Source organism: Neofelis nebulosa, chromosome 8 (assembly GCF_028018385.1).
Source record: "Neofelis nebulosa isolate mNeoNeb1 chromosome 8, mNeoNeb1.pri, whole genome shotgun sequence".
NCBI classification, from domain to species: Eukaryota; Metazoa; Chordata; class Mammalia; order Carnivora; family Felidae; genus Neofelis; species Neofelis nebulosa.
The window spans coordinates 69,774,853-69,801,108 of NC_080789.1; the positions used below are offsets into that span (position 1 = coordinate 69,774,853).

The 26,256-nt window shown below is 40.9% G+C and overlaps 1 protein-coding gene across 2 annotated transcripts in view; it reads right to left on the minus strand.

Moving 5' to 3' along the window:
* Positions 1 to 340: 340 nt before the first annotated feature.
* The window catches only part of ANO6 (anoctamin 6), a 196,606-nt gene continuing 170,690 nt past the window's right edge, over positions 341 to 26,256 (minus strand). For both annotated transcript variants that reach the window (XM_058743042.1, XM_058743044.1), the window contains 5 exons: positions 22,818 to 22,948; positions 15,084 to 15,289; positions 10,670 to 10,872; positions 8,826 to 8,931; positions 341 to 3,575 (listed from right to left, as the gene is read on the minus strand). In XM_058743042.1, coding sequence (XP_058599025.1) covers positions 3,369 to 3,575; positions 8,826 to 8,931; positions 10,670 to 10,872; positions 15,084 to 15,289; positions 22,818 to 22,948 — 853 coding nt within the window. In that variant the 3' untranslated portion in view covers positions 341 to 3,368. The remainder of the gene's footprint in view (positions 3,576 to 8,825; positions 8,932 to 10,669; positions 10,873 to 15,083; positions 15,290 to 22,817; positions 22,949 to 26,256) is intronic.

The window sequence follows — 26,256 nt, forward strand, 5'->3', positions numbered from 1 at the left end:
TACAGAAGCCAACTTTATGTATTTAGAGAAAAATGCCTCTTCCTCCTTGCTGATGCAGCCTGACTCCGGCGTACTTGGTGTGGTGGGCAGAGGTGGGCTGGTTTTCAGCTCCCACCTGGTCTCAGGCTTGGTATCCTGGGCAGGGCTCAAACCCAAGAACTGGTTTTTAGCAGTTGTGGCTGAAAACCCACACCCAATTTTTTTCCCAGAAAAGTCATGTTTAAAGTAAGTGTAGGCTGTGAAAAATATCATTTACACAAAAGCACACATTTGTTATCTAGTGATGATTGAGATATATATGCTCTCCTTAAAAACACGAAGACAGAGTAGACCACAGTGCTGTTTTTAAAAATGAATTTACTAAAATGCTTATAATTATAAAAGAATATTAAAGTGCACAGAAATTCACAAAACATTACAAACTTTACATCTTATGCCACAGTGTATGAAAGCATCATGTATATTTCAGTTCTTTCATTAAGCTGCTCATACATTTTAAGTTTTCAAACATCTTAACATATAATAGGCACAATGAGAAAATGGTACAAGCAGTGTTTCAATAACAGAGCACATTCTGCCCCCCCCCCCGGTGAATTAATGTTTTCTGAAATCCAAGATGCACCCACAGATAATTACAAGGGAAGGCATTTGGTGACAGTTTACAAGATGGCCTTGCTTAGTTTTCAAACAAAAACGATAGCTTTCCCTTTCTATTGACACATCTAAAATATTTGAGGGATATTTAAAGGAAAATCTCCTGAGTATTTTGGTCTAATGCTTCAATGTTAAAATTCACAGGCATTACAAAAAGATATACAATGAAACGTTCTCTAGTGGTTAACACTGGGCAGGTCTAGGGCCAGGTATTCCTTTCACAGGGGCACTGTCGCACACCCCCTTTTTCTTGGGGTGCTGCTGCTTACATTTACAGATCCAGCCCAGTGACTGCCTGCAGACACAGTCCCACATTTGTCTTCACACTGACAAGTCAGCACTAGAGTTCCATTAACACTGTCGCGTCACAGGTGACCCCGGATCCCCACTACCTCGCTGCTTAGGGGACTATTGGCAGTGTCACACGTATTTTCTGCCTTTAAAAATGTAGAGTTTTTCCCCCTCCTGTCCACAAAAGCACATTTTAAACTATGAAGGCAATTTACGAAAGATGGTTTATGAAAAACACACATGCACACTTTTTAAAGTTCTAGTTTATATACAAGGAGATAAGGCAAAAAACATTTCCTTCTCTATGCTCCCATAAACAGTGAGTAGTTGGCAAATCCAACACGAGGAGATAGTCCTGCGCTTCAAAGAGCTGAGGTACGAGGGGCAGAAGTGACGCCACTCCAGGAGCGGCGTCACAGGTGAGCAGGGAAAGGAACAGCTGCACCCAGTCTGGGCGGGACGAGAAGCCGGGACGAAACTCCTTTCTTACTCCCTGTGCAGTCAGAGCGTGTGCGGCCTGTTGTGAGCACTCGTTCACATTGTTAACGTGATCAAGAAAGCTAGTGAAATGTTGTCCCTTGTCCATTGGGACAACGCAAAAGTTCAGGATACTGCTTTGATGAACCCTACATAAATAGTGATTTTGGTTTCTGGGTCTGTTTGAACATTCATGGCAGGCACTTAGAATCGTGGCCTTGAGTTAAGCAGCTCTATTATATCGAGCCTCTAAATCTGCTCGCTGCAACAGGTTTCCTTTTCCTCTGCTGCTGGGATTGAGTGGCTCGGCTCCTATGGCACTTGGGCATGTAGCAGCACCCCAGTGGGTGGCAGTCCACCCGGTAAGAACCCAGTGCCAGCCACCCTCTCTTACCCCCGGCACTCCCCCGTTACCAGTCAAGGGTGAGCGGTGCGGCCCCGTGTCTTGTCCGGAGCCTACCAGAGGGCCTTGCACCTGAAAGGCAGTAAAGCACAGTAAAGACTGCTGAGTTGAACCACCTGAAGGCAACATGTGCGTGGTGCAGGCATTCAGCGGGAAGTTACGTGCAGTTCAGGGAAGGGGTTGTGACCAAACCGCAGCCTGAGGGAGGCTGGAAGCTCAAATCAACACCAGAGTGTCTCTTCTGGATTGGGAGTGATGCGGGTCTATCCCTGCCTCTCTCCTCTCCCCACCACTCCCCTGGTGCGTGCAGTTACAGACAAGTTACTGGGCTGGGAACAAGGGAATGGAGGCTGCAGGGAGCCACCTTCACCATGGCACATGCTTTGGTATGCTCATCACTTGGATACCTGCAATCCTTGTGGAAAAGGCGCTCCCCACGCAGGGAACCCTGAGCGCCTCACAATTAGGGCACCGGTTGTACTCTTAAGCGCGTGTGCACAGCACCCTCATGTCACAGTGGCTGCACAGTGAGCGGTTCCTGGCGATGCCTGTGATCTGTGATGCTGTACCTCCTGGATCTAATGCATAAAAGGAAACTGGTGGCAAACTGATGGGCTTGTCCTTCCGGACCATTATGTTGATAAAAATGTAATTTTAAGAAACTACGTATCTTTAGAAGAGGTACATTAATTATTCTGGTCAATATGAGTTACAATTCTATTTGAATCTATAACTTTCCCTACTTTTGTCATCTGACTCCCTTGACATCTGCAAAGCAGTCAACACTGATTAGGCACAGAATGTTCTAAGAGTGCTCCTGGAAGATAAAAAGTGTCACTGCGGATTAGCACAAATACACTTCAGAACCTTGCTATCTTTATTCCGATCCATTAAGTGTGTTTCTTTGAGATGAAAAGGCCAAATTGGAGACGGAAACTATTCCCTCTTACTAAGTGAGGTTTCGTTTTCTGTAGGGATGTGCTAACACACCGACATATTGTGAATTCTTGAGTCTATCTGCCACTTAATATGGCATTCAAACTGAAATTCTGAGTTAGCTATTTTTAATCACACAAAGGGAAGCATGTCTCGTCTTTAACAAAAGTACTGTAAGGGAAAGAGAACTCTGGCACAGATTTGGCTAAGTGAAGAAATGAAACACTGCCTTAAAGGGGACCATGTGCTTGAGAACAGAAAGAAATGAAAATAATCAGACGGAGGGACAGAAATCCATTCTGCTTCAGAAGGGGTAGTTTTTAAGCACACGAAGAGACTTTTTCTGTGTTACTGAAATTCAAATTTATCAAAAAAGGGTAACATTTCTGGTTTTCCAGGTGATTAGTTTTATGCACTTCTTGATCTAAGCTTCGCACTTTCCAGTTCCTGCGTGGCTGGCTGAAACCGAAAAATAATCTATATGAAAATGGCAATAGCTAAGACTCCTATTTGCCAAAGTGTTTTCACTCAGACATCCTCATTAGTGATTCATAATATATTTTGACGGAGTTAAATTCTGTAAAGTGCTTCTCAGAACATAAAGCTCTTATTCTAATTTGGGTCGTAAATTGTTATCTACCACTTCCACCATCCTCTCAGCTATGACCCCCATATTTTTTGTCACATCTTTGAGGTGATTTTCGTGAAGAAGCTTTTGCGTTAGGTATTTTTCTCTCTTGATCTTGCTCTTCGTGCTTTTGGATACATCTGGAATTGCATAGGAGATAAAAAATTTCACAGAGTAGATGATGTGCTGTGGGAGAGAAGAAGAAAAAGGTCAGCCGCAACGGAATGGAGGGGAACCCAGAGTTCCTTCCATTGCAGGTCATCTGGCAGCGGATCTGGACACGGGGCTGGGCATTCTACAGACATATCCAATCTCTCCCGTGCAATGTGCCTCCACCCACGAGCTCCATTGTTACTTTAAAAATTGCAAGAATACTATTTGACATGTAGAAGATAATGTGTCTAATGTCTCTGACACTCACCATGACACTGCCGATGCTGTAGTATTTTTGGAGACGTTCCTTTCCTAGCTCATTCCGGGAGCTCTTCCCCAAAGGTTAACACTACCCTATGTGTGAGTATATCTGTATCATCTTATTTTTGAGAACGAGCTTAACAAATATGTATATATCCCACAGGAATATATTGTTTAGTCTTGTTTGAGCTTTATAAAAAAGTATGGCAGTCTTTGGAAAATTGTTTTTTCGTTTAAAACTAGTTTCTAAGATTCATCAGTGTTATTGTACATTAACTGTAGTCCATTCATTACCAATTCTGGTTAATATTCTCCTGTTTGCATATGCTATAATTTATCCATTCCCCCATCAAAACGTATTGCGCTTGTTTCTAGTGTTTGTATTAGAGAAATGATGTTGGGAATGTTTGTGCACTTGGATTCTGGAGGATATCTGTGAGAGTTTCTCAAGGGCATGACCTAGGAGTAGAAGTGCCAAGACTCTAGGTTACATGAATGTTTAAATTTCCAAGATGGTACCAAAGTATTTTCCAAACCAGTTAAACCAGCTTCCACACCCACCAGCAGTGTGTGATAGTTTCATTTGCTCTCTCTTTTTTTAAGTTTTAAAAAATGTTTATTTTTGAGAGAGACAGAACACGAGCAGGAGAGGGGCAGAGAGAAAGAGGGAGACACAGAATCTGAAGCAGGCTCCAGGCTCCAAGCTGTCAGCACAGAGCCCAATGCAGGACTCGAACTCATGAACTGTGAGATCATGACCTAAGCCCAAGTCAGATGCTTAATCGACTGAGCTACCCAGGCGCCCCTTGCTTTCTATTCTTGACAGCACTTGTTGTCATCAATTTTTTTTTTTTTAAACCAACACAGAGATTATAAAATGGACTTTCACTTTGGTCTTACTTTACATTTCCCTGATGACTAATGACGTCGAGGACTTTTTTATTTGTTCAGTACTCACAAATCTCTGACCCAGCAAGGAGATAGATAAGATACAATAAACAGAGTTAAACATCAGTAAGTTGTACATGGTGTTAAAGTGGTAAGAGTTTCTGTGTTATATGGGAGGCAAATTTCATATAGGTTTCATACAGATTAGTCTGGATATGCCTCAATGAGCAAAGACTTTAAGGAGGTGAGGGAAACAGCCATGCAGAAATCAAGAGGAAAGAGATTCGAAGCAGAGGGAACAGCCAGTGCAGAGTCTATGTGACGAAAGCCTACAGGCTATATTTCAAGTAATGGCAAGGCAGGAGTGGAGCGGGTGAGGAAAGGTGACTTGAGAGTGATAACAGAGCATGGCTAGACTGTGTGAGGCCTTGCGTATCACAGTGAGGACTTTGGCTTTTACTCAGTGACATATGAAGGCAGTAGGGAGCCCAGTTAGCAGACTGCGGCCCTAAGTCAGGCCAAAAAATGGCCTAATTACCAACCTGGTGGTAGCAGCAGAGTTGGTAAGAAGTGTTGAGATCTGTGATGTACTTTCAAAGGAAAAGCCAACAGGACTGTATGTGGAGTAAGTGGGGGGACTCCCAAGAATTCTACCCTGAGCAAGCAATGACATGGAACTGCCATGACTGAGAGGGGGCAGACTCACTGTGGACAGAACGTTTAGGGCAGGACAGAGAGAACATTCCAACTGAATTTAAGAAAATATGGGCACTTGGGGCAGTAGATTTGTGTGTTAGATATCCAAGCAGAAAGGTCAAGTGGGCATTTGGATTCATGGGTTGAGTTCAGGAGAGAGGTGTTTCGGAGATATCTATATATCTATATACATATATTGTGAGTCACTGGCATATAGATGGCATTTAAAGCCAACGGACTGCATGAGATCATCAAGGCTGTGAGGAGAGAGAAAAGATGACAACCAAGGAATGAGCCCCAGGATCACTAAGAGAAGGAAGGGACTAGCAATGCAATTAAGAAGGGACTTAAGGTAAGAGAAAAGGCAAAAAAAAAAAAAAAAAAAAAAAGTGTTTTCCTGGGAGCCAAGTGAGGAGTAATAGTAACTTCAAGGAGGAGAGAATGATCAGTTTCTGTGTCAAATGCTTTGATACACTAGGTAATATGAGGGTGGAGAATATTCGAGATGAGAGGTACTAGTGTGTCTCAATTATGGAAATTATACAGTGAAGAGGCAAACGATATTGTGGAAAAGAGAGGTTTTTATTTTCTATCTATTTCTGAGGTAGGTAATATTTATAGATAGGTGGATTTTCTATGTTATGTCACCCTGATATTTCTGGGATAAACCAATGTGGTCTGATGTCATCTTTAAGAAGTAGATTGCTAGATTCTGGGGCACCTGGGTGGCTCAGTCAGTTAGGTGTCCGACTCTTGACCTTGGCTCAGGACATGGTTTCATGGTTTGTGGGATTGAGCCCTGCATCAAGCTCTGTGCTGGCAGCACAGAGGCTGCTTTAGATTCTCTGCCTTTCCCCCTGCTTGCACGCATGCTCTCTCTCACTTGCTCTCAAAATAAATAAACTTAAAAAAAATATATTGCTAGATTCAATTGGTGCATTTTAGGAAGATCTTTCCGTCTATGTAATGAGTGAGACTGGTTTAGAATTTCCCTTTCTCTTTCTCCTGTCTGATTTTAAGATGTATAAGGAGTTGGAGAGTGTTTCCGCTTTCTAATCTCTGGAGGAAATGAAAACGATCTGTTCTAGGAAGGGTATTGCTCTCCTATAAAACCATATGGCCTAGTGTTTTCGTTATGGAAAGATTTTTCAGTAACTCAAGAGTTTTGCTATAATTCTAGGTTTACAGTTATCTTCTTTAGCATTTTGAAGAGATTTGACTACTCTCTTCTCACCTCTGTGTTGCTGTTACAGTCTACTCTCACTCCAATTATAATTTTCCTGATCAGTCATCTGTCCTTGTTCTCTGGGCACTTTTACGATCTTATCTTTGGTGAGCTGCACTTCTGTCCCAATCTGTGGAAGCACGGATTTCTGTATTCTTCTTGATGTCTGTTGTGCTTTCTGCTCTGTGAACAGACACCTGTCATTTATTTGGGAAGAATTTGAGCCATTAACTCTTCAAACTGCCTCTCCTCTATGATCCATTGTTTTTTTCTTCTGTGAATCTTTTGAAAATTGCTTAATCTCTTTTCTGTATTTTCCACTTTCCTCTCTCCCTGTGAGGTGTTGGGAATAATTTTTTTCAGACCTATCTCCCAATTCATTCTGTTTTCAAACTTCTGTTTTTCAAAATTGCCTAGTACTTTTTTAGTTTCTTATTGTTTGCTCATTTTTGAATCTCTCATTTCTTTGTTTAAACGTGGTGATTCCTTATCTGATAACAGATACTCTTGAAGTTATTGAGGGTCCAAATTAGTTGCTTTTCTTTTTTTGGCTGAATCTCACTCCTGGTTTTTCTTATTTCCCCTGGTTATTGTTGATCTTTGGAAGTTCATATTTGATTATTTCAATCTGAGAAAAAACTGTGGTCTAAATTGAGGACACTTTTTTCCTGCAGAGAATATACACATTTCCTTCTACGGTGAGGCAAATTGAGCACTTTGGGGGCCCCTGGATGAATCCAAGAGTCTCTAGCTCAGCTGGTCCACCTCACTTCTGACCCACTGCTGGGTCTCCTGAGCCTGTAGACGGCATCACTGATAACCGCACTTGTTCTATTTTGACCACCACACCTTTCCCCCTCCTCTTTGTGGATTCTCCTTCTTTCCAGTGAGTTCAAAAATGCAAAGGACATTTTCTTTTCTCATTAAAAAAACCCTTTATACTCATTTCATTATTAGCTGGAAATCACAGGAGTTAGACAGGATAACAGCCCAGGGGACAGACACAAAGGGGAAGCACAGTGCTTCCCCAACAGGTCTCTGCTCCACGGGTGGCCAGTGGGGGTGGAGGCAGGCCTGGGCATCTACGTGTGACAGGTGGGCCTGGCTGCTAGGGCTCAGCGGTCCTCCTCGTCCAGGGACTGAGTCCACCTGCACCCTCGCTCGCTCCCACACTCCCTGGCGGCGTGCATCCAGCTGGGGGCCCTCCCACATGGTGACATCATGTAATGGCTCTTGCCCGGAGCCACACCACGGCCCCTCCTCAAAGTTCTGTCCTTCTTCCTGTTCCTTGTCCTCCCTGCTCTCCCCCTTCTGGGAGATTTAAGCTTATTCTAAATGTCTTGTAGTGAAATGGCCCCTCACGGTATCTAGTCAAACCTGATATCAGAAGCAGCAGTGTAAATACTTCGGCAACTCCATATTTGAATATAAACTAGTGATTCTTGCTGATATAGCAGATACTACAGGAAACCACTGATGCTGGTGAGCTAATGATGAATTGTTTCTTCTTCTGTTGATGTTTAATAGCTACCAAACAATACTAGAAAAATTGTCAAAGCCAGGCAGGCAGCCTATCTCACACTTTTTTCTTGCTAACAGATTCTCATTTTGTTCAGAGCAAACCAAATACCTCCTGCCCCAGCCTACTTTGCTGCTGGGAGGAACCGTGAGGTCTAGTTATTGCCAGTGTGATACAGGTGGAGGTCTGCTCTGAAGGCTTCTGGAAAAGCATTTTCTTTGCTGACGCAAAGGAACAGATACAGCTAGCCTCACCTTTCTTTTTCCTTACTGTCTAGAACATAAATGTGTTCTCTGGAGCTGTAGCACTCACACTGCTGCCATAATGTGATGTGCCCTGAGAAAGTTTCTCGAGAGCAGAGATCACATCTTAGTAGTCTTAAATAAGACCCTTCACAGTCCATCATGCAGCCCCTGTGCCCCAAATTAAAAAAAAAAAAAGGCACTCAATACTGAATCGAGAGGGACTGAATCCCCTTAGCAAACACGCGCTCACCTTTTCAAGCAGACAGCCAATTTCATTTTATTAGAGCATTATGGGCATTCTCATGTTAAATTTGATTAATGCATGTCCTAAACTAATTATTAGCAAGAGATAAGAATGTATTTGAAGTCAGAGTTGGCGACACTGAATGCTAACAAAAGGTCTGCAAATATACTACCTTATCGACTATTTCAAAGTAGACGTCTCCTACCTCCATGACAATGATAAAAGCCAACTTGGCTGCAATCACGTGCCAGTAATAGATGTTGTGTTTATACTCTTGTGGGTGTCCAGGTGGGTACCGGAAATCACGATACCTGGAAACAAAATGGAAGGATATAAGGAGATAATTCTTCTTGACTAACTACTGTAAGCAAGGGCCCATTTCAAAAGAGGTCATATTTAATACAATGCTCTTTTAAGTTGGACATCATATAAATTTTCTCAGAGTTTAATTTGCTGACAAAATCCTGAAATAACTACTCCCGTAATACTTCACTTAACATAAGATGGTAATGATGTATTCCATCTATGTGAAAACAAACAAAAGTGTTAACATTTTTTTTGCCAGTTTCATCCTTGCTTTCTCAAAAGAGTATAACTAAAACGATTCAGCGTATTTTCAGAAACAGGTTTATAAATTTATTTATATAACGTATCCTCAGGCTTCACTCAGCCACACGCGATCTCTCTAAGAGTAGCACCCATCTGCTTGTTACACTTTTCAAACTCTTGTCCTTATGAGACGTCATGTGCTACTGCTGTTGGTGTCTTCCCTCAGGTAGCACATCTCAAATTTCCTACCTGTAATCTATTTGACCTAGAAGAGTCTAACAACTGTTTAGAATTATGTCAAGTAAAAGTAAGCAGATTCGATGTGGGATTCTCAAGAGGCTCTACAGTGTGTAAATTTGAAACACTTATTTGGGGCTTTTTTCTGGTTTCTTGGTTGTGTTGCTGAGAATTTGAACCAGAAAAGGGTTTGAGGAGTTGAGCTAAATGAGTATTTAGAGCCTCTTCTGGGTTAAGACTATGATTTAAAAAACAAACTCTTGGGGCACCTGGGTGGCTCAGTCGGTTAAGCATCTGACTGGTTCAGGTCATGATCTCACAGTCCGTGAGTTCAAGCCCCATGTCAGGCTCTGTGCTGACAGCTCAGAGCCTGGAGCCTGCTTCAGATTCTGTCTCCCTCTTTCTGCCCCCCTCTCAAAAAATAAACATTAAAAAAAATTTTTTTTAAAGGATTTTAAAAAACAAACTCCGGGGCGCCTGGGTGGCGCAGTCGGTTAGGCGTCCGACTTCAGCCAGGTCACGATCTCGCGGTCCGTGAGTTCGAGCCCCGCGTCAGGCTCTGGGCTGATGGCTCGGAGCCTGGAGCCTGTTTCTGATTCTGTGTCTCCCTCTCTCTCTGCCCCTCCCCCGTTCATGCTCTGTCTCTCTCTGTCCCAAAAATAAATAAAAAATGTTGAAAAAAAAAATTTAAAAAAAAAAAAACAAAAAAAAAAAAAAACAAAAAAAAAAAAACAAACTCCATGACCTATAGTGAACAAACTATCAATTAGTGATTTACTTGACATCTACTGACTACAGTTGACCTTAAGGCCATTACAATCAATGCAGAGAGCTCTGGAATACTTTCAGAGAATACTTCTGGGCTAGGCTGAGGTATTTACATTTCTCATTTTTGTATCTCTTGAAGTGAGAGTGATAGTTTGTCATCACTAAATACATCAGGTTGTGCTTGGATAACAGATTCGTCATACCAACTGAATGAACTTGTTTTTTGGAACTCCTTGCATTTCTTCATTTCTAAGATACAAACAAAACTTTTCTCTTGGATCAGTATCCCTGTAATCATTTGAAACCCTCATCTTTATATCATGTTTTATTGTTTCATTAGAAAGTTCTGACCTCTGTATTAACTTTTAGATCTTTTAAGTTTGGCTGAAAAGAAAGCTAGGAAAAAATGTCTCCAGCAATTTTATTTAGAATTACATTACAATAAAAGTCCTTTAAAAGATGAAGTGCATTTTTAAACACGTCAGCAGAACTTGCCTGCATGTGGTATGTTTTTCAAGCCCAGAATATGGATTTCCTTTGCTTCTGTTTTTGAAGTCTGCGATGTTGAAGTAGGAAAGAGTGTTGTTGATATATCCCTCCATGGTGTAGTGGGTGTGGTCCCCATAGGGAGGGACAGAGAAGGACCAGTAATACACCAGGCGGGGGATCATGTCTGATGTGAAAGCGATGATCATGGCCTATATTGGGAGGAAAACAGTAAGGGGACATTAATTTAGAGCCTTTATAGCTATGGTTAACAAATGTGCCAGAATTATAGTTTCATCAGTTGATTTTTTTAAAACTGAAAGATTCAGAAACTTTAATTCTTTCCTAATGGACATAGATAGTGAATGTCCTAAAGTCTTTGAGCAGCTGCTTTAAAGAATAGTTACTTCCTCTTGTCTTCAGTTCAAATAAGGGCTGTCCAGAAGTCCACCTACAATTGGAAAGCAAAAGCTGGCAAGTTGCCTGTTTCTTTTTTCTTTTTTTTTTTTTTAACGTTTATTTATTTTTGAGACAGAGAGAGACAGAGCATGAATGGGGGGAGGGTCAGAGAGAGGGAGACACAGAATCTGAAACAGGCTCCAGGCTCTGAGCTGTCAGCACAGAGCCCGACGTGGGCTCAAACTCACGGACTGTGAGATCATGACCTGAGCCGAAGTCGGCCACTTAACCGACTGAGCCACCCAGGTGCCCCAAGTTGCCTGTTTCTTAAGTACAGCAAGAATAATTGTAGACCATCGTATCCTGGATAACTTGAGTTGCTTGCATATATTATATATAAATTAGATTTTCATAAATTAGAATATTACACAATTCAATCAATCTTGGAACTCTACTAGATATAATTTTCAGCTCTCTTTTATGATTTAGAAGACCGTTTTGTAGAAGTAATATTAGGGTCAATATTATAATAATTTGGCCTTATACAATTCCTTTGTAGAATTTATAATTGAAATAAAACTGATCTTTTAAATCCCTTGACTCTTAAAAATAGAATATAAATTGAATAAAATATATTTCCTTGATCTAATAATGGTCTTCAAATTCATACTTTTTCCCCTAGAGTATCTTGACTTATTTATACAAGTCAACCCATAGTCTGATCTTAAACTCTCAGTATATACTTATGTATGTTGCTTCATTAGAAAACAAGAATTTTTTAAGTTAACTTTAAAATGTAGGAAGCACGAAAGTATATTGGAGTTATTTCATTCATATAGTCAAATGTATGCCTATTTTATAAGATCTAGTGTCTAAGCTTCTAAGCTTCAAAAAGGCTAACTGGACAAAGTTACGAACATTATCATAGTTATGTTCTCAAATTAAAGGCATAAATATAGGTCAATTTTAAACGTGGGCCTGTGTCAGGCAGACCTCTATTAGGATGCAAAGCTATTATGAATTACAAATTAATGAATTTTCTCTAAAATTCTTTAATTTGGGCTTTAAACTCTCCAATGTGTAAAACTGGCTTGAAGGAAGGAGCAAGTAAGGGATATACTTAAATCCATATTCTATGTGAATAAACAAAGTTAAATGATTCAGTGATTTATTGAGGCAGAAAGACAGGTTTTTGGCACAATGTGATTTTTAATACTATTCATCTGAACATGTGGTTTAGATGCAGAGAGACCACAAGCCAACAAACAAGGTCTCAGTCAGAGCAAGAAAAACTACTAAGGGGCTTTTCTATTGCAAAATGACCCCCACTAGTAGACCAGCTTTGTCATTTCCTCCCAAGTGTGCGTGTGTCTGCTTGTGGCTGGTGGAGGGGGGAGGGGGTAAGGCAAGAATATTTTACTTTACCAGATTTGAATAGTTTAAAATTTCCTGTTATCATTTAACTATAGCTTTTTACAGAATCACCTGCAGATGTGCTCCAGGAAGCTGCAAAAATTCCAACAAGGAAGATAATTCTCTTGTCTTCTGACAAGATATTTTTCCTCCTGAATTGAGCTGCTTTGAGACACGCTGCAAGAGTACAAATAAATGCAGTGTGCTTCATTTCCTATGCTGTTCTGAACACAATTTTCCATTTATATCAAACTAAATTAAAATTGGTCTTCAACGGCAGATATTGTGGCCTGATACAACCGTGTCAATTCAGCTTCTTTGCTGGGGACTAGCAGCTTTAAAATGAATGATTCGATGTCCATTCTCATCCCTGGTGGCTATTCTCTTCTTCCTACAGTTAAAAGCTCCCCTATTATGGAAAGTTAGCACTTGAGTGCCCAGTACATTTTGGAGGCACATATTAGGAGTGTGAGGGGATAATTTACATGTTTCATTCTTATAGGCATATATACAAACATACACAGAACCTGCATCTTGGAAGCTGTAACAAATCCTAATAATATGGGAAAGAAAAGGATTGTCCATCAATCAATCAATGATCTAAAAAGCAGTTTTCCTACAGTACAAGGAAACGATGCCTAAGTTGTAAGAAGAAACAACTACTGGATAAGAACCAGCAGCACCAATTAGCAAGCACGCATGTGCCTGTGTGTGTATACACAGACACATCCACACAGAGTAGACCTAGAAACACAGCCAGTACCCCATCTGTGCTAATGGAGTAGAGCCAGCCTGGGGATACTAGGAAAAGGTGCCTGACACAAGCAAACCAGAGTGCTGAGGACTGGGCAGTAAGAGTCATTTGAATTTTCTGGCTAGCTGAAGGTCAAACAAAAATGCTTTTAGTTTCAAACCTTGTTGCTAAAATTTTCCTAATGTACACAATTCCACGTTCCTACCTTGCTTAGTGTTGTATAGCATATTTAATGTGACAGATTAATTCTTTCATGATTGTAACACAGTGGATGTTGAAGGTGTGGGTTACTTGGGTGAATAGAAAATGATACAACCTAGCAGTTGTTGTGTGTGTGTGTGTGTGTGTGTGTGTGTGCGCGCGCAATTTGTAACTTTCTCCAAAAAGTAGGGATAACATACAATTCAGATAAATTGAGAGTTCTTGACGGGTGGTGACAGCTGGGTTCCAGATAACTTGCTTTGTTGTGTAAAACTGTAACCACAAGAATTGTAAAATTCTTGTGCCTTTAGTTTAGACACCTGTTGGAAGTCTACACAGAGTCACTATTACTGATGATGGATAATGATGATAAAACAGCAGCAGCTAATGTTCCATGAGGACCAGGCTCTGTGTATTCCATGCATTAACTCACTGAAGTCCTTGGTCATCCTTTATGGTATATAATATTCTTAAAATATGCGATAGGGAATTATTCAATTTACAAACAATAAAATGAAGCTCTGAAGTGTTAAGGCCTGGCCCAAGGTCATGCAGCTGGGAAGCTACAATACTGACAGGTGGACTGAGAGTCTGGCCTGTGACTGAAATGTTCCCTCATCCAGAAGACTGACCCACAGGCACTGAGTTCTGTTCTGTTTCTACAGGTGCTTGTGGGAAAAGACTGGGGACTCAGGGCAAGTGTGGCTTAACTAAGAAATGAAAACTGAGATATCATCTTTTGGGAATTGTCAGTGACCCAGGAGTAAAATGGGTAGTGAAATAAGGGAGGAAATAGCCCTAATTGTAAGCATATTTCTAAGGAAAGTGCTCATTCCCCTGCTGGGCTGGCGTGGAAATTGTTCTCCCTGAAAACTCCCTGCTGGCCTGTGTTTTTAAAAAAAGGGGCGGGGGGGGGGTGCGGGGGTGGGCAAAGAGAGACTGTTCAGATTGGTCCAAAATCTATACAGGTTGTTCTGTTCCCTCAGAGCTGGGACACATGCAGGGTATGAGGCTGCTTAGCTAATGACTAGAGGGTGGCCAGCAAAGGCCAAGGGGACAGACGGGGTGGGGAGGAGAGATGGGACCCACCCTAAAGCCCCCCTCCTTGAAGAACCCTAGGAGACATGATTGGAACACACAAAGTGCGTGAGCATACTTCATCATCAAATAGTCAATATTTTAAATTGATAGTTTGAAATATATAGTAAAATATGGTAGAAGGATAGTTCTTATTTGTGGGCAGTAAACACTGTAAGTGGGCAGATGTCTATCTTTATTACAACAGCACTATTGTATAGCTCTTTTTATAGTCGCATCAGGATTAAGAGAGTTGGTACTTACTGTTATTACTATTACTATGTTCCTGTTAAATAAAAACGTTAGCAAATGAGCAATGATAGTATCATGGTCACTCTTAGCAACTGCCTCTGTAAGAGCTCTTGACTTTGTAAATCATTAATAAATAATTACAAACACTTAAAAACATTAAAAAAATAATAACAATTACAGTTATAACAACTGTTTTTATACAGATGATAGTACCGGCATCTCCCTCCCATTAGAAAAAAATATCAAACATTTGATTCTTTAGGTAGCAACACTAATGCATTTTGGACTTTTCAAGGTCTCTACCCTGCGAAGCCTATGTTTACTCACATTGGTCACCACAGCCAGAATCGCTATTCCTTGCATGATGGGCTGCCAGGCTCCGATGTCTTGGGCTTTTTCTGGAACCATGCGTCTATACTGGGTAGTCATTTTCCATGCGTCCACTCTTATTTCCAATATATTGTTCACCAGAGCCAACAGGGGGGCCAGTGGAAAAGAGGCCACAAATAAGGTGACGAACCCAAACTGAATAACTGTCAATGGAATGGACACACATCATGGAGTGGTGGATGGATGGAAGGACAACGTATTTTCCTTTACTCTTACAAAGAAAGAAAAAGGCAAACAAACTAAATCCCAAAGAGAAAAGACATCCATGGTAATAACAATGTTCAACAAAAGACAAATATGAAATCTCTGGAAACAAGACTAATTATAACCAGTTTCTATCACATGTATACACTTAACAGGAATAATAGACCTAAAATCTTTAATCAACTCAAGTTATTTGCTGGTATTCAAGTTGGGACACTCTCAGTATGTTACTCATTCTCTGTTGAAATAACAATGTTGGAAGATGATTCATGATTTTGGGTTAAAAAAAGAAAAGGAGTATTGTGGAAGTATCTAACAAGTTCAAAAGAAATAAGAAATGTACTTTTGGGAAGGCTATGTGTAGAGAATGTTAGAGGAAATATGCTGCAAATAGGCAAATGAGAGACCTTCCCTGAGTCTGCAAACGCCAAGTTGCCATGCCTTCAGAGAATTTGTAATATTATTACAAATCACAGAAATGTATGTGACAAAATTATCTTAATAAGGCAAAATATAATCCTTCAAGAATTTTTATCTGGAAGTGGTTGCCATCTATGTGGTCATATTAAGTAAATATCCAAGTGAGGGGTTAGAAGTATTTTTCTCCTTGTAATTTAGGTGGCATTGCTATAGATGGGCGGCAGAGATTGGGGCAAGCTGTACCACAGGGAGGTAAAGGTTAGAAATAAGGCCAGAGATCTAAAAGAAATCTTTCAAGTAAACGAGTACAGATATGGGACTAAGGCTGTGAATGCCAGGAAGATTTACAGCCCCTTCACAGCTACTGCTCAGAACAGGGGGCAGGGACCAATCAGGCGAGGAAGGGCAAGACTGTGGAGGGGTATGTAGGTAGAAGGAGCTGGCATGTTCTTCTGGTCTGAGAAGCCAGGGTATGCTGCAGAAGAACAGAGAGGGCTGGAAAGATCTGGCAGGTCCACAGGCCAGGCAAGAGCCATCATCTTCAGGGAAGACAGACAATTACCGGAGTTGATGATATCATAGATGTTGACACCAATGCTTGGTATTATGCTGCTGACTGTGTCTATGCATCACCTACCCCTAAATGAATTCATCTGCCTGCTAGGGGCCAGGCAAGTAATAGAAATGTGTGGAGTGGGTGCAGTCAAATGTGGTAAACTGGCAAGTGCATAGCCTAATGAAATGGAAGGGACTGCATACAGTTGCCATGTTGGAATGAGGGTCCAATGTTGCCTGATCTTATTATTCAAGAGAAGCCAGAAATGAGGACTATGCAAGCAGTCAACCCAGTTAAAAATCCAAAACAGAAAAGATGTTATTTATAATGACAACAAAAGTATAGACTATTTAGGAAAAAGTTAGTGAGAAATGTTAATAAGGTATGATAATGGTCTTAAAAAATAACAACAAATAATGATAAATGAATGAATGGTAGGATGTACCATATGCTTCTTAATTGGGCAGACTCAACATGGGGGGACTTATATCAATTTTTTTCTCCAAAATATAATTTAGAATTCCAATACAAATTCAGTTAGTGATCCCAAATGGGTATTTTTTTTTAAAGCTGAAAGAGGATGCTAAAGTTTTTCAAGAAATATACACAAGTACACAAGTAAAATAATGAAAAGGAATGCTTCGACCGACAGGAGAGACATTCTGGAAGAGGATACAATAGGTCTACCTCTGAGAGATTCTAATAATGTATATTATTATGCTCTGGAATTGAAACAGTTTAGATCTAGTGCATTAATAGTATGAATTAAACAGAATTGATGCAGATATTCATGGGAGTTTACTATATTATAAAAAGTGATGCTTCAAATCAGTGGATTCAAGTGTTGGAGCAATCAGCTACATCACTGGAAAAAACTGGTATGGAGTCCTCCCTTTTGACATCAAAAGAGAGATGGATTCACTGAAAAATAATGCACCAGAAAAACCAACATGGTATCATCTGTTTTGATATTCAAGCGAGAAGAACTTTGTAAGCTTTGAAATGAAGAACAAAAAAGACCTACCGATTCTGCAAGGCAATAAATACCCAATGTAAAAACAAAAATAATCCTTGTCTAAAACTTTTCCATAACCCTATATTGCTAATATGCTCTATGCTTACTTCTTCACTTTGAGTTTCTTGAAAAAGTACCTCAACTATTTCTCTGCTTATTCCCTCCTCAAAGCCCTACATCCTGCCACGGCCCTCCCTATGCTCACTATGCAGTGGCTGCAGATTTCAAAGCCAGGGTACATTTTCAGTCCTTATTTGTTTGATTGCTAGGCAGCTTTTGATATGGCCAAACATTTCCCTCTCAGTGGAATGCCTTCCCCCTGACTTCTGTTTTACTTAAATAATTTTAAAAAGCGAAGGTGTGTGTGTGTGCACGTGCGTCCACACGCATGCATGCACGCACATAATTTCTTTTAAACACTACCTGTAGTGCTCCTTCTACCTTTTCCCACTGTGCCAGCAATTAAGTGTGGTTTCAACTCTTGCCTCCCCACCCTGCCCGCTTATTTTGCATTATGCTCCTTTTAGTCAGTGTTCAAATTCCTCTTAAGCAACATTCTCACCTTCTAAGCTTTCCATGTTGGAGTAACTCTCTGCTACATTTCTTCCAACTGTTCTGCTATTCTTCCTTTGTGGATTTCTTTCCCCATTTACCCTTTAAATGCCCCATTTCCCCAGGGCCTCATCATCAATTCTGTGTCTGGCATGCCTGAATCACCCCCAGGGTCTTACCTGCAGCTTCTCTGAGCTCCTGGGGAATCCAACTTTCTAATGGACATTTCTACGGATCCATCCCATCGACACCTCACACTTGAAATATTCAACACTGAACCATTTCCTTGACACCAGCTCCTCTCCTCATATTCTACCTGCACATTCAATCTCCTGGAAATTATCTCACCAATTTTATTCCTCACCTACCATACTAGTCATCTCTTCAGCACTTGTCCAATCTGTCTCCCTGATCTCTATGCCCATACCCACTGCCTCTATTTAGGTGTGGGGATTACCTAGTTGTGTGGGTTACCTGGTGTAGCCTCCCAAAATATCCTTCTCCTACCAAAATATCTTCCATTCTGCTGCCAGAATGATCTGATCTTTGTCAACATAAACATTATATAGTTCTCTTGCTTACAAATATTCCCATGGGTAAGGATAAGTTCATTAAGGAGAAGTTCTAGTTCCCTGGATGACCACATGAGACCCATTATGACACAGTCCTTGCTTACCTGACATTCCCACCTATGGATCCTTTGTTCTCGCCATACTTTGAACTGGCCAAGCTGTTTCATGTCCTTGTACTGTTAAATGTCCACCTCTTTACATGAAATGTCCATTCCCTTTACCATATTTGAAACAACTTCCATTCACTGTTCAAAATCCAATTCAAATCTCATGTGCTCTAGAAAGTCCCATCTGCATTTACTTTCTTAACAATCCACCAAATACTGACCACCCCTCACTTGGCTCTGTAAGGGCAGGCACCAAGTCTTACTTGTCTTGGTATCCCCAGCAACTGACAAGAGTATTTGGCATAGCAGGTGCTCCATAAATGTTTATCAGATGAATGAATAAAGAGGTAGGAGGCCTGCAAAGATGAGGAAATACCAATGCAGGTAGTGGGAGGAAACAGTGAAGATGAGGAAATGGAAGAACACAGGCCTGAGTCCTGGAGAAGTATAGTGGGGTGCTGAGGTGGGGTTAGCACTGGAGAAAGAGGAAAACGGGTGGGCACAAGGAAATGCTAAAGAAGAGTTGGTACTAATTATAGTAAATTAGGTGGACAAAATAATATATGAAGGTCACTGTTTGAATAGATCTTTGAAAATTAACTTGGAGATGGAGGATGGTGAGGTCAAGTTAACAAGGATAGAGGAGGCAGGGCCAGAGACAAACAGGGTCCACTCCATCATTTTCTTGCATTTCATTTATGTCACCCGTTCCCTAAGAAGGCCTCACCAAGTTCACAAGAGACTGGGTGTCTGTGCTGTAAGTACAAAATGGTATCTTCTGGTTTTGAAGCTAGATTTTAGACTGACAGACTATCTCTCTATGTCCTGTGTCTGAATTCTCAGATGTTAAGACCAGACATCTGGGGAAGCAATTTGGTTAACAGACCAGGGTTACTTTAATAATCTCAAAGGATGGTGGGGAATTCACTAAAGATAACAGAAATTTCGCTCAAAAATAAAACCCAAAAAACATATGCCATAAAGAACTTCACCGGTGTTGAGTTTGGTAAGTTCTTTATAGATTTTGGAAGCTAACACTTTATCTGATATCATTTGCAAATATCTTCTCCCATTCTGTCGGTTGCCTTTTAGTTTAATCCAGTGAAGAAATGGGCAAAAGACATGAATAGACACTTCTCCAAGGAAGACATCCAGATGGCCAACCCACACATGAAAAAATGCTCCATGTCACTCATCATCAGGGAAATACAAATCAAAACCACAATGAGATACCACCTCACACCTGTCAGAATGGCTACCATGAATAACTCAGGAAACAACAGATGTTGGCGAGGATGAGGAGAAAGAGGATCTCTTTTGCATTGTTGGTGGGAATGCAAGCTGGTGCAGCCATTCTGGAAAACAGTATGGAGGTTCCTCAAAAAACTAAAAATAGAACTACCCTACGACCCAGCAATTGCACTACAGGCATTTATCCAAGGGATACAGGTGTGCTGTTTCAAAGGGACACATGCACCCCCATGTTTATAGCAGCACTATCAACAATAGCCCAAGTATGGAAAGAGCCCAAATATCCACCGATGGATGAATGGATAAAGAACATGTGGTATATATATACAATGGAGTATTACTCGGCAATCAAAAAGAATGAAATCTTGCCATTTGCAACTACGTGGATGGAACTGGAGGGTATTATGCAAAGTGAAATTAGAGAATGACAAAAATCATTTGACTTTAGTCATACAAGGGCTTTAAGAGACAAAACAGATGAACATAAGGGAAGGGAAACAAAAATAATATAAAAACAGGGAGGGGGACGAAACAGAAGAGACTCATAAATATGGAGAACAAACTGAGGGTTACTGGAGGGGTTGTAGAAGGGGGGATGGGCTAAATGGGTAAGGGGCATTAAGGAATCTACTCATGGAATCATTGTTTCACTATATGCTAACTAATTTGGGTATAAATTTTAAAAAATAAATAAAACTAAAAAAAAAAAAAAGAACTTCACTGGGATGGTAGGGGCAATATTAACGTAAACTCAACTAGCAGTTGTATGTATGTGTTGAAACTCCAAGCTCAGGTCACTTGAATAAATATCTATGAGTATTAGGTCCAGACAGTGGTGCTCCAGCTGAAGACTGAGAGATGCAAAGGCTTTGTAGCTACCTCGAACAGGATTAGTTAGCCAGGGGACAGGTATACCCACAACCAGATGCCATCAAGGCAGGAATCAAGTACTATTAATGCCTACAGAAAAGAGCGGCAAATTTGTGTGAAAAGCTGAGGGTTACTACTGAGGCTTGGCAGGAGTTCTTCAGGTAGAGAAGAGAATGGTGTTTCAGGCAGAAGGGAGATCTAGTCCCCTCCACTGGGCAGAGGGGACTAGAGCTGGCGGTTGGATACAAGGCTCCAGGCTCATTTGCCAGAAGATGTTTGGCTTCAGCAGCTAGGAGGCATAATTAAGAAGGTAGATGGTGGTGTCATTAATGAATATGGGAAGAAGCAGGAGGAAACTATAACGAGGCCATCGACAAAGGCACTCTATATTTATTTTAGAGGAACAAAAATAATTCAAGAGGCACTTGGAAATTCTCTCTCTCACAAAGTAAAATAACAAAAAATAGTTTCACTCTGGTATTGAATATGGAACAGACTGCTTTCAAAAATTAATTTTTCTAATTCATTAGGTATTATTTAGATAATAGGAAAACAATTTAATAAATCTAAAAAATATCTCTGTAATAGTCGTTATTCTATCCTTTCTTGTAGGGTGGGATGAAGCCGAATTATTTTGTTGGTAACTATTTTAATGAGACTATGAAACTCTAAAAGTCATACCAATTTCTCCCCAAAGCACAACCTTTTCCTATAACTTTTTCTCACAATGCTCTTTATTTGACTAATCAACTACAGAAAAATAACTCTATTTTTTCAAGGTATGTTTTCAGTGCTAAAATAACAAATGATATTCTTCCCCAGAATGTTGTTGTTATTAATGCTGATAATAGCTCCAATAAGAGATATTTACAATTATGACTCATTTTGGAATCAGAGGTAATTTTCTTACAGTTCTTTTGAAAATTAACAGAATAAATAAATAAATAGAGCTTCTACGTTATGTACTGAAGCTACACCCTTAAACGAACCTGGTCCCGAAAACTAACAAAAGCAAAAATGAAATTTAAATCAAACTCCAGGCTGCAAAGTATTGTTGACTGAAGGTGCTACAAGATGAACCTTTCACTCACTGAAAGAAGCAGATGTGTTTCCATGTTTCATGTATATTTTTAAAAGCAATTATTTTATATATAGAATGTGATTTAATAAAAACCATCCTCTATCTGCAGACTTGTAAACAGGAACTGCAAAGGGGTATCTTTGCAAACACACAAACCCCTCTGCATAAATGCACAGCCTGTCAACCAAAATGTTCTGCCTCCTTTCCTAATCCCCTAAGCTGAAAAAAATTATAGTTCAGTGCAATGGTTAGCTGAAAGGGCACAGATCTAAAACACATAAATCGTTAGCCTCCTAATAAGATATAAGTGTGTTATGCATAATAGAAAAGATGGTGTTTCCTCTGGAAATCTGTTTTGAGATGTGTCCACTTAAAGGCACCTAAGAGCTCAGGGTCAAGTCCAATGAACAGAAACAGAGCCCAAGCAAATACTGCACAAGTGGACAAAGCATTCAAGAAAGAGGGGACCTGTGCTAACTTCTTAATCCCAAACCAGCAAAATGGTTCTGAATTCAAGCCAGTGATTATCCATGAGGTCAAAGAACCAGGCAGAAACCGTGGGCCAGAAGAAATAGAGATGCTGTTACAGGCAGGTGGGAGGTGTCAGAGGGGAACCCTGTGATCCTGCCTGCCACGAAACAGCATGTGCCTACAGGCTCTCTGTCCAGGCTTGCTTCAATGACTCATTCACAAGTGTATCGGCCAACAGCTGTGCCTGCGTGGACTCCAGCACAAGCTGAATCACCTCTAATAATAGTTCTGAGTTCATTCTCAGACAACATGGTTAGAGTGCTCTGAGGATGGTGAGGAGGTATCTCAACGAATATTCCAGTCCACTGCTTCGTAATAAATCTTTAGCTTTGTACAACATACATATTGACAAGGATCCACACAGTCACCTTATCTGAAAGCCTGATTGTGTACTTTGATCTAGTGGAGAAAAACATGCTTCTCTTCATTTCAATATGCCAGGTAATTATGTGGGATCCAAAACATGCTCCAATCTAATTTTTATATCAACTAAAACTTCAGTAAGGACTTACTCATTTCAAGATATTCATAAAACAATCCCAGTTTGCCCATGGGCTGCAGGTGGTAGTCTTGTTCCCATCGTGGGGCTATCTTTTCTGCTCTGGAAACTGTGCGGCATCGTCCAATCAGGTTCTTGACCCAGCTGCCAAAAAGATCAAACTATCAATTAGAATATTATCCAATTACTTTGCAGATATCTCAAGCTAAACACATAATCCTCCCAAGAAATTAATTTCTTGGTTTCATGCTAAATTTCTTTTTGTTCCTTCTTCTTTACCTGAAAGTATTTTGAAAAGCAGCACTATGTACTGAGTTTTAAGATCGTAACTGCTATTATTTTTTTCTCCCAGCTCCTTTCCACGTGGACAGTTGATTTTTTTAATGTTTTTATTTTATTTTTGAGAGAGAGAGAGAGAGCGTGCGCGCATGTCTGTACACGAGTGGGGCACGAGGGAGACAGAGGATCTGAAGCAGGCTCTGAACTGACACCAGGGCCTGATGTGGGGCTTGAACTCTGGAGCCATGAGATCATGACCCGAGCTGAAGTTGGATGCTCAAATGACTGAGCCACCCAGGTGCCCCATGGACAGTTAGTTTTTAAAAAGACTTTCATTTGATCAACTTTATTTTTTTCCCCCATTTCCCTACCATTATCCACAATGGTCTTTCCAGAATGAAGTCACCAGAGAAAAAATGAAGACAGACATGGTATGCGAGCTGGTAACAGTGCCCTGGAGAAGATCGAAGCAGAGTAAGGAGTGGAGTGTTGGCATTTGTGGTAGGGGAGTGGGGCGGTGGCAGGGAAGGGCTGTCACCAAGAATGACATTTGAATAAATATATGAAGAGGCAGAGAGAACAGCAACTACAGGACCCAGAGGCAGGAACAGGCCTCCTACATCTGACAGACAGCATGGAGCCTGGTGTGGTCCAGGCCTAGCAGGAAACCAGGCTGGAAGTTTTGAGGAGTGGGGAGCCTAAGAGACCACTGTGGAGATCTGGGCATTTTCTACTCTGGGGGAAACAGGGAGCCATTGAAGGGCTCTGAGAGAAAAGTGATGTATTTTCATTTTAGATGAAATAGGTCCAAGACCCTAGTTTAAGCTGAACAAATCAAGGACCAGAGAAGCAAAATGCCTCCTCAAAGTCACAGTGCATAGCTGGCTGAAAACACAGCCTAGTGCTCTGCTCTATCAGACACTGGCCCCACAGAGTCGTCTCTTGTCTTATATGTTATTTTCTTTCTCAAAGCCTCCGAATAAATGTTTCCCCCTTTTCTATGGCTCTTTTTCCTGAAAATAAATTGAAGTCTGGCAGTGAAATGAGGTGTGCACCTGTAGCCTGAAGAACCGTTGTCCCCTAAGGCAACAGCTGGCTTGTGGTCTACTCAGGGAGTTCACCAGAAGAGGCACAACAGCAGCAAAGAACGTCAAATACAAATGTCTGGGCCAAGCTTTGGCTGATTAAACAATATACTTGTACAGATTTCAAATTCAGGAAATGAGAAGGCCTCACGCTACTGTAAAGACAACTGTGTGTGTTGCACGTGCACCTGTGTGGGTGTGCACTCCCCTTGCCCCCCGTGGAGATACGCGTTACAAATAGCTCATTATGCTATTAGGTTTCCCACTGCTGGCTGGTCTGTGTCAACTTCACTGACCACTCCCTGAGGTTTACAAAGGGGAGATTTCTCTACAACAGACGGTGCCCCTGGTTTCACAATCTTTTCCCATTTTTTTCTCTTCTATGACATGACGGACACAACAGGCAGCTGTGGAAAGTGGAGGGGACATGGTCTCAGACACCCCTGAATGTGAATCTACACTTCAATGCTTACTATTTAACTTCAGTCAAGTTCAAATAAAATGGGTGATAAAACCCTGTCAGGATAAAATTCTGTCAGGATTAACTAATTCAGAACAGGTAAAATATTTAGCACATTTCCTAACACACCAAAACCCCCTTCACGGGATTTTCTTTTGTCCAGTACAGGCTAACTGGCTGAGGCCAGGACGACTGTAAATACAGCCTAAGCTACTTAGGATTCTGACTAGGGGACGAAAATGCTTGGATCGGTGGATCTCACGTCAGCACTTCGAATGGCCCAAAATGCTTGTTGCTGGTGCTATTTCCTGTATCCCAACCCAAAGCTCTGGCATCAGTCAAGTCTAAAGCATGGTCTGGGAACCTGCAGTTTTACACATGACAGAACCCTTGTGAGCCAGGTGGCATCAACGACGACACATCCATCACCCTTCTGGACATCCAACGAGATTCCTGGTTTCTACTGTTTTGTTTTTGGCTCTGCTTCATACTTCCAGCCTCAGCCTCTTGACTGAACCGTCTCCAAGCCCCAGAGAAGCAGGTCTTTTGCTATCAGGGCCCCAAATCCATTACGATTTGGACTGAGGATGGAAACTCTGTCCCGGCAACCACTCCCATGACCGGCTCGGCTGGTACTTCCCTCTCTCGAGATACTGCCTTCCTCCACCTGTAATAGGTCATATTAGAAGTCTTTCTGACTAGCTTTCTTTTCTGAGCTCCAGGCTCTGAGCCTTTTGTTCAGTCTTCCTGAGTTGAACCACTCATCTGTAGTAGGAAATCTTGGGCTGTCATCCATCCATCACTGTTGGTGGTCTTTTGGGTTTTCTAGTGGGTTATAACCGATTCTAGTGCAGAGATCTCAATCTTGACTGCACACGAGAATCACTTAGACAGCTTTTTAGAAATACAGATGCTAGACATGGGTAGGATCTTTCTTCTGCTAGCAGGGTTTACAACACAATTTTCTTAGGAATTTACCATGCACATTAGCAATAACAGCATTGCAAAAGGTTACCCTTCTGTAAGTCCTTATTATGTGTAAAGCATGGTATAAAGCACTTTACACCTCATTTTCTCTTTGTATCTTTATCATATTTAATCCACATACTACAGATAATCACAATTTCTGTGTAGAATATTCTACAGTATTTCCATTTGCTAATTTTGATTATAAGCATCCTTCACTATCTGAATCTATTTTACTGTTCCTGAATGTAAAGAGTGAGTATGGATAGTGAGGGATAACTGTATTTAGGGTTCTCTCAGTGTATCTTTGGTTCATCCTCTAGCCAAATCAGATCTTGAGAAGGGATAGTTTCCCTTGTAATAGCTCACTTTCCTGCTTTAAGTAGTGCATACCCATTGTAGAAAATACAGAAAACATATAAAGGATGAAAATTACAGCCCTCCATCATCTAAATGCCAAAGCACAATGCTACTGGCATTCTGGATATTTAATTATTTTACTTAACATTTTAGCATATAAATTTCTCCAGAGTGAATGGCTTAATGCAGGGATTGTGTCAGCCTTTTGTCAAATACGGAACAGAATTCCCAGGAATGCCTCAAATATCAAAATACTAAGTGAGGCTGGGAAGGCCAAAGGGCTCTGAGCTTGCTTTCTGGGT